The sequence below is a fragment of the Beta vulgaris genome, chromosome 8 (assembly GCF_026745355.1).
Source record: "Beta vulgaris subsp. vulgaris cultivar EL10 chromosome 8, EL10.2, whole genome shotgun sequence".
In the NCBI taxonomy this organism is placed as follows: Eukaryota; Viridiplantae; Streptophyta; class Magnoliopsida; order Caryophyllales; family Amaranthaceae; genus Beta; species Beta vulgaris.
In genome coordinates, this window is record NC_079209.1 from 39,467,421 (window position 1) to 39,476,694 (window position 9,274).

Consider the following 9,274-nt stretch of genomic DNA (forward strand, 5'->3'; position numbering starts at 1 on the left):
TTATGTGTTAAAAGTAGGCATCCCTGTTAGCGATATATGAAGTAATTAAAGAGCGAGTTTGGTTGTCCTAGAGCGCAAACCTGAAAGGAAATTAACAATGTTATTTGGAGATCTTATTTGAGCGATTTGAGGGTTTTAGAGATGGATGAAAATGAACATCAACCCAAAAGGATCCGAAGATCTACCAGATCTAGGAATTCAGGTTATTATTATTATTATAGTGAAGGCTCTGGAGACATTGAAGATGAAATGTTTACTCCATAAAAGTATAAAGGTTATAAGGATAGGAATGATAATGTAACTCCATAGAGTATTTATTTATGCTTTAAGATTAGTTGTTGGAAAATAGTCAAGCTACAATGGTATAAATTTCCTCCTTTAGCATCTTTATATTTTTGAGGAATAAGTTGGTTATTTTGGATTGGAAAAATGTTCTTATTATCGATTGAGGAATAAAAGCCATTATTTATTTATATGATTGAGTAATATTCAGGGCACGTGATGGGAATATTTTTATTATGTAAATTTACATTATGTGATTATATTCTTGCTTGCTTGTTTCTACTTGCATGTTGATGTGAATATATTTTACATGGATAATTATGTGACTATTAGAGAACATTTCATGTTGAACTTAAAAGTAGTTGAGAAATTATTTGTTGATGCAATCTTTAATGATCTAAATATTGCCTTCTTAGATGAGCATATAAGTTATGCTGGAACCTAAAGTAGAGTTACGTTAAGTTTCTGTCACAAAGTAGAGTGTCAAACAATAATGATGCCTTAGATTCTGCTATTCGCCAATTGGTTGAGAATTGGACTCGAAAGAGTTGAGCGCCCCGATTCAGCTAGGACATGTTTGAGAGACTAGCTAAGATTAAACCGTCGTACCTTAAGGGGTAAGCTAACCCTATCCTCTTAGAGAGTCGGATTAGGGCGTTTGAAAAGATTTTTGGAGTTGTGAACTGTCATGAGAGTATGAAAGTAGGTCAAGTTATATTGTATCTGAAAGATGAGACTGACTTATGGTGGAAAGAAAATGAGATTATACTTAGTATTGTGAAAGAGTTTGATTGGGAATCCTTTATTGCTACTTTAAGAGGAAAAACATTTACCCTGCTTTTATGAGGAAACTAAAGGTCCAAGAGTTTATCAACCTTAGGATGGGGAGCATGACCATCTCTAAGTATTATAGCAAGTTCATAGCATTGTCTAGATTTGCACTTGAGGTAATAGCCACCGAGGAGTTAACGGCATAGTGATTTGAGCAAGGTTTGATTGAGGAAATTCGATTGGGGTTAGTAGATTAAGAAGAAATTGACTTGTCCATCAATATTCCTACTGGAGAAATCATAAGGTGTACCAAGTTGTTTAGAAATTTGCCTTTGAAGTTAGGAGACTGTGACTTTTCCTCTGAATTAATAGAATTCAATTTGGGAGACCGAGATGTAATTCTTGGAATGAATTGATTAAGTCTTTACTAGGCTAATATTGACTGTGAGGTTCAAAAAGCAGTGTTGAGAAATCCTTTGGAAAATTTGACCTCCTATAGACGTTTTGGGAAACCTAAGAATTTTGGAGCTATCTCTGCTATGCAAGTGAGGAAATTGATGAGAAAAGGCTGTGAATTATTTTTCTGTAGTGTGCAGGATGTGAGTAAGGAAGTTGAAGTAAAACTTGAGGATGTCCCAATTGTGGACGAGTTCATGGATGTGTACTAGTAGAAAAAACCTCTTTTGCTACTTTACATATGCTTGGGTTGTTTTAACAACCCGAGTATTTGACAAGTTCTTGGAAAATTGAAAAGAAAAATTCACAAATGCTCGGGTTTTTAAAAACAACCCGAGCATTTGACTAATTTAATATTTTTTTTTTTGGAAAGGAATTTAATACTTGGAAGTGGAACGTAAAGTCTAAAACTATTCCCCCTCTAATCTCTGTTCTCTCTCTTTCCCTCTCCACTCACTCTCGAATCTCGATCTGCTCCTCTTTCTCTCTCTTCCCCTCTTCACTCAGTCTCGATCTGCTTCTTCGAATGCCGCATCCTGCCGCCGCTGCTAAAGAACCAAATTTTCAAGCCTTCTCTCACGAACAGTTCGTTGATGTCGTTAGATCTAAAGGTAACCCTAATTCTTGCTTTCTCTCTCCTTGTTCTCAGATCTGAAGGTAACATTGACTTTATGTTAGTGCATTTTTTTAGGTTTTGCGAATTGATTCTTCATTTATTTTGTTTAATTCGCGAATAACAGTTTGCCATATTTGACTTTCTATTAGTGCGTCTGTTTTAGTTTTCGTGACTTGATTTTTATAAACTTGTATGATTTTTGGTCGTGAAGTTATCAATCTAATTTATGAAGTATTAGGGATTTTGATGTTTGATTTCGAAAAGGTTGATTTTCGATGGTTTACTGGAGTTTGTGGGACTTTGACTGAATTTTGATTCTGATGATGATATCACTTTGAGCGAATATCAGTTTGCCATGCTTGCTGTGAAACAAAAATGACACTCCCTTCATCCCTTATAGTTTGCCACATTTCCTTTTGATTACTTTTTCAAGAGTTGTATTGAGTGAGTAGTTCTGCGATTTTGCAAGTGGAGTAGGAGAAAAAGTAGAGAGAGATTGTGGACCACGTCACCTAAAAAGATTCATATGAAAAAGATTCATTGTTGTAATAGAACTCGAGTGCTGATATTCACAGCCAAGAAGGGTTTCAGTTAAGTATCACAAAGGCCAAACATTGACCACCATAGGGTTTTTGTTAGCTTTGGATTAATTTTTTTTAGTATTTATTTAGTTCAGTTCACAAATAAGTTCAGTGAATCTAGATTACGATTCTGGTCAACTTGTAGGTGTTTGAGTGCATGATTAATTGTAGTTGTTTGTGTTCATGATTATTATTGAAAAATGCTGATGAACTGGCCTTGAGAGACTCTGATGAGTTCATATCCATTTCCATTGTTGACAACATTTTTCCTTGTGCAGTAGAAGTAACTTGCCGCCACCCCATTTTGTAGATACTTTTACCCTGCGTCGTCAATCTGTAACCCTGTCCATGGAAATGATAATAAACTATATATCATCAAATTTAATAGATAAGTTCAAATTCTCTTTGAAAGCTGTAAGTTCTTTTAGTCAAGAAACCAAAGAAATAACTATGTGACAGATTGTTAGGAGTTCGATTTCAATGCATGAAAAGAATAGTGAGTAATATTTGACATTTTAAAAATTGAATGACCATAATATAGTGATCATTGATAAGCTAATATTAATCCAACAATGGCAATACCAGTATCGATCCCTACTACTCCCTCTCTCCGATTTTCTTTTGCCATTCTCCTTTCAACCTTTTAAAGCCTTATATCGAACGGGTAGGTAGATTTGTCTTATTGCATGTAGGATAGGAGAAAAGCATATAAAGAATTGGGACCATGTTAACTTAAAAGAACCGGAGCAATCTTTTAGGGAGAATCCAAAATGAAAATAGGGGCAATCTTGTAGAGACGGAGTGAGTGTCAAGTTTCAAGGAGCAGCATCACCCAAAATACTTTCAGAATAGGAAATTTTGTTTGTATTCCGGAAAAAAGGGAAGACCGTATCAGAACAAGTACCTTAAAGTAGATGCTGATGAAAAGCTCTTGCAACCACTAGCAATATGTAATGGTACATTTCTTTAGCATTCATGCATATAAGCTGGCATGAAAGCACCTTGCATTTTATGTTCACTTCATGCACAGCTAATTTGCTAATGACTTCTGTTCCCATATAGTCTCTTTCGTCAACAGCAGAATTTTCAGGTTGCTATTTCCCTACTTTCATCCCTTTCTTCTGAAATTAACTCTGGTTATGATCTGCATTAAGCTTGACAAACAATAACTGAAAGTGTATTTAGGAAAATGGGAAAGAATGATCTATAAAGATAGTGGTTCAATTAATGATGCTCAGATAATAGTTGGCGGGTATTCTCTGAATTCTTATCAATCCAACATATTTTACTTGTTTTCCCTGATTTGATTGTCTCGTTGTTGCTCAAATGTTTCTTTTCAGTATAATTGCTGAAGTCTGACATTAAATGTCAGGCAGTATTCCTTCTATATCATATTTGAGTTAGATATGTGTGCATGAACCAATCATCCTAACTTCGTGACCCAATATTTACCTTATGATATCATTCAGTTCTATTTGACACTGTGCTTCGTGACCTTTAACAACTCCAACTTTTTTATTTACACCAGCAACATATGTTACCCAATTGCTTACCGATTTACTTCATCGTCAAATCTCATGGACTAGAAGATAAACATTATCAATACTTCATCGTCATTAAACCTTAAGTGGTTAGATTCTTTAATCACACAGGCCAAAAATTTTTAATATGTGTGGTTGCTTGAGCTCACCATTTGTACACTACTAGTATAGTAGTACTGCAGCGTTTCTATAGCTTTTTGCAATACATTGGCCTTTATATAACTTTTTGGGTTCTTATTCAATTGTATTTAGTTCTGCAGAACTGTGCCAACTTCATTCTTTTCAACTTTTCGTTTCTTATTTAGTAGACGGTTCTATTCGTTCATTTTCCATGATTATGTGATAATCCCTGAGATGTATAACAGAAGATTCTCTACTGCTAAGGTTTCTATAAACCCATTGAAAAACTGTAGCCAACCTCCCATTGTGTTATTAAATGCTGTTAAAAAAAGGGGTGTCATGCTGTTCATACCTGCCATTTGAAGTGGATGAGCGTGTGTTTCGAGACATAGCAACAGTAGCAAGAAGAAGGAAGGATGAGATTGAAGAATTTGAGATGAAAGAATGAGGAAGAAGGGTGATTTCGGTTTTATAATTGTTAGGGTCTAAGTAAATTACGTGGTTAACCAAGGTTAAACATAAAACAAATACACTTACCGACACAGTAATTGTTATTAACCAATTATGTCACATATGAGCAGATGGCAATACCTCAGGTATGTTTTCGGGAATTCAAAAAACTTAGTTATACCACTGGGATTTGTTAAAAGTTGAAGTATAAGAGTGGGAATTTCCCTTTTTTTTTTATTATGCACTATGTAGGACCTGAGCCATAGACTGGGAATATTATAGGAAAGGAATTGGCAATTAACTGGTTGATATGTATAAGGATTCAAGGTAGCTTATGATGCCACAGTTTCATGTTTCTTACTCTTTTTGCTTTAAAGCTTAGAAACAGCTTAGTACTAAACTACTAATATAATTTAACTCTTTGAAGAAATGGATGTGATAGATTTAGAAGCACATAGCACCGTTGGTTTTTTATGTTTTATGTAATTTTTGATTAACTACTATAAGTGCGGCATTTGTGAAATTATATTTGTTGAATTGTAGCCTAGCAGTAAACTTTCACAACGAATCTTCAACATAACTATATCAATTTTTCGGGATACTTTTTCTAGAATCTAGAACAACATCATTCCCATAAACAATCTGATATGAAACTTGCTGATTAATAGGTTGGCGACTTCTTAGGCTACGGACTGTTCTTCGGTGGCATGCTTTGCTATCTCTTGGTCTCTTTCTCTTTTGAATCTAATGTGCCGAGCTGAAGGCCAATTTAATGCTGAACATGTTATTAGAAATGCCTTTCACCAATTCCAGTATGAGAAGGTTAATCTCCTATCTTGATCTTTTACTTGGTCTGCTTGTAGATAAGGCATATATCAATTTTTGTTCCTTTCACAGGCTTTGCCTGAAGTTGAGAAAAAGATTGAGAAGCTTGAACAGGAAGCTGCTATGCTTGATGCTTCTGGAGAGGTAATCTTTTGTTTGGTCAGAAAATTTGCTTTTGTAAAATGAAGATTTTATCTTGCTTTTAAGGGAGTCGTGTATGTAGTCTGATGTTGCAGAATACCATAAGCTAAGACTTGATTTAGTGCTACTTGAGAAGAACATGATGTCCGAGATTATGAGGCCGGAGAGAGTTCTTTACTACCTTCTTCCTGGGAGATTGGTAATCATCTATATTTTAATGTTCTTGTTGTCAATCATTCTTCAACATCTTTGATATTTTTTTACTAATCATGAATCATAATATTGTACCTTTTACAAGCAGGTTTTTGTGATGATTGGCTTTTTACTTATTTTATAATTTATCCAAAATTCTCAGGTTAAGATACGTGAGGGAGGAACTGACTGGGGCTGGGGAGTTGTGGTCAATGTGGTGAAAAAGCCTCCTGCCACATCAGGAACTGTGCCACGTGGTGGAGGCTATATAGTTGATACTCTGCCTCATTGCTCCCCTGGTACAAGTGAGAATGGTTCAAGGCCTAAACCATGCCCCCTCGTCCTGGGGAGAAGGGTGAAATGCATGTGGTAAGTTAGTTCAGTCTGGTGCTAACAGTCACGCAGTCAGTATCTTGATTCACAGGTATTGTTCTAGAGAAGTTATTTGTAAATTAGGAGGTTAATCGATTTTGTATATGCTTTAGGTTCCTGTGCAGTTGCCCTTAATAGCTGCTCTTAGTAAGCTCCGGATTTCTATACCCCCAGACCTTCGGCCTGTTGAGGCAAGACAAAGCATACTTCTAGCTGTACAGTAATTAGAAAGACGGTTTCCTCAAGGCCTCCCGAAGCTTAATCCTGTTAAGTTGTGTCTTGGCTGCTTATTAAGTTGAATCATCTAATTTTTTATTTGCCGAGGATGTAGATATTTTTTGTTATATCATGTATTTTTTATTTATGAACTTGTATGGTATTGCTTTCTATTTACAGTTGATAAGAAGTATATAAGGAGTCTAATATATCTCTGTAGTCTGTACTTTAAACTTTGCAAAAGTTACAAAGATCTTTCCAAATGTGGGACTATAGAGAAACTGGAAACTCCTCAAACAAAAGTAAAGAGGTTACAATCTAGGGTTGCCAGAATGGTCATTTTTGTATTGTTAGCATTAATTGCCTTGTGGGTTAGATACTTCACTAATTCTTTACTGCCGCTGCTTATTCCTTGACGTACTTCATGTGGCTGGTCTTAGAATGGGATAGGATTTGAATTCACTGTGATTGTTCTTTTTTTGTGGCGCAATAATGTGGAAGTCTGTGCATGTGATCTTGTTCTGAATTTAACTACCCATTTTGCATGTTTGAGTGTTGGATGGATTTTGTAAGCGTATCATAGCCTAATCATGAAAATGATAATAAGAGACCATGAGAGGAAAAATCAAGTGAAGTTCAGAACCCAGATTGGTGATAATGAGGAGATTAGGTTTTGGATGTCTTGGGACGTATTAAAAGTGGCTGAGGTTGAATTGACCTGTCTGACATAGCAAACTCTACTTTTGTTAGTATACACATCATTGAATGTTTGTGTTAATCCAAAAACTTCTTGTAGTGAGAATTATAAGCTTTAGATTACAAGTTTTCCCTTATTTGAATCATGTGGTGGAACCATCTGGTTTTTCGTTCATTTCTTGTGATACATGCTTGCAGTCATAGTGGACTGATTGTGGAGGCCAGAAAGTGGGTTTATTTGATGAAATCTGATTATAATATAGAGCCAGGATATGAACACTACACATGCATGATTGATCTTTTGGCTCGAGCTGGTTGCCTTGAGGAAGCAATGGCTCTTATTACGCAAATGCCATTCAAAGCAGATGCTAGTATGCTGTCTTCCGTGCTAAGAGGGTGTGTGGCCCATGGAAATAAGAATCTGTGTAAGAAGGTCGCAGAGCTAATGATTCATCTTGATCCTGAAAATTGAAGTGCTTATGTCCAATTGTCTGGAATATTTGCTACTTCGGGCGACTGGGAAGGATCAAGACGAGTTAGAGATATGATGAGAATTGATTGCACTGAAAAGATTAGTGGGTATTAGCTGGTGACTGGCATGACCAAAGTCATATGCAAGTTTCAGCACTTGCCTCTTTGGCCCCTTGATCAAGATGCAACTAAATAGTTTCAAAGCATCAGGTTACATTTCTTGAACCAATACACTCCAAAAGTATCCACTTCTTTTTTCGAGGAACTTAAGAGTATTAGATTTTGTTTGTTAGAATTAGTGAACAATGGATTGCTGTCACCGAGCTGAGGCCATAACAAATTTCTTTTGCTTGAAGCCATGTGAATACCTACCTGACTAAAAGACTAATTAGAAGTTATATTCAAACCCATTCACACTCTGCACTTATGTTGATGCTTGATTGAGAATATGTGTATGCAAATATGCCTAGAGATGAACAAGCACAACCGTTGACTGGTGACCCTGTCTTGTTTTTCGCATTCCTTATTACTTCTTTGTGCATTTTTTGCATGTGCACACACACTAATGATTTCTATGCCCCAGGTTTGATGAGAGGAGATCAAGGTTGGAGAGAAATGATGTGGCATGAACAATCCACACTGTAGCCATGAGAGAAGCTGCAAGTTCTAACCTCAATTTCAGCTGATTGTTATGGTGATTTTCATTGTTACTTGTGTAACGAAAGCTGCTGCTAGTGCAGTGGGAGAGGCCAATCTAGAGAACATGTTTATTATGTTTGCCAACTCCCTTTACTTGTAGCTGCGATGGTTGCTTCATCTGTCAAATTATACAAGCCTTCAAATTGTAGTCCGTTGTATAAATGTAAGATATTTGTGTTTACAAAATTTAGGAAGCCATTAAAGAGTTATGAATAAGCAGATTCTCCATACCTTTTAATTGTAATCTCAGTTTTGACCAAGGGTAGGTTTCAAATGGAATATTGTTTTGTTTTTTAGCTATTTGATACTCCTAACTTGTCGCTAGAGTGCTTGTGCATGTGTGAACACATGCTTTCTGGAACGCTATTATAAATTAAGTTGCAATCCAAGAAGTGTTCTGGTTTTTGCACAATCTGCTGCAACTGGCAATGTCTTTCAAACGTGCTGGCTGCTGTATAGCTTGATGCTTGCTGTTGCTGTACAACATCAGTAAGCCCTACTTTTTTTAAAAAAAAAATATATAATCGGCAAATGCTCCGGTTGTTTAAGGAAAACCGGAGCATTTGCACTACAAATGCTCCGGTTTTCCCTTAATAACCGGAGCATTTGATAGTCATATGCTCCGGTTTTCAAAAACAACCGGAGCATTTGAGGCACCAAATGCTCCGGTGTCAACCGGAGCATTTGTAAAATGGTCAAATGCTCGCATGACGTCTGCTACGCGTGAAATACGGAGCATTTGTGGGCTTTTTAACCGGAGCATTTGAGGTATTTTTCACTAGTAAGATTTCAGGTACGCCACCTGCTAGAGCTGTTGAGTTCACCATAGACTTAGTTCCTGGAAC

At 36.3% G+C, this 9,274-nt stretch overlaps 1 protein-coding gene across 3 annotated transcripts; it reads left to right on the forward strand.

Annotated features, from left to right (window-relative positions):
- Window positions 1–1,909: 1,909 nt before the first annotated feature.
- LOC104901442 (DExH-box ATP-dependent RNA helicase DExH10) lies at window positions 1,910–8,729 on the forward strand. Of its 3 annotated transcripts, XM_057390985.1 has the most exons (7): window positions 1,910–2,120; window positions 5,486–5,639; window positions 5,715–5,786; window positions 5,866–5,982; window positions 6,139–6,344; window positions 7,458–7,940; window positions 8,314–8,729. In XM_057390985.1, the coding sequence occupies exons 2-6, from the start codon at window positions 5,565–5,567 to the stop codon at window positions 7,729–7,731; spliced, it is 744 nt and encodes a 247-aa protein (XP_057246968.1). In that variant the 5' UTR covers window positions 1,910–2,120; window positions 5,486–5,564; the 3' UTR covers window positions 7,732–7,940; window positions 8,314–8,729. The 3 variants fall into 3 exon arrangements, with proteins under 3 accessions (XP_057246968.1, XP_010687330.1, XP_010687329.1); XM_010689028.4 differs by lacking the exons at window positions 7,458–7,940; window positions 8,314–8,729 and adding an exon at window positions 6,461–7,247 and having other exon boundaries at window positions 1,911–2,120; XM_010689027.4 differs by lacking the exon at window positions 7,458–7,940 and having other exon boundaries at window positions 1,912–2,120.
- The last annotated feature ends 545 nt before the right edge of the window (window positions 8,730–9,274 follow it).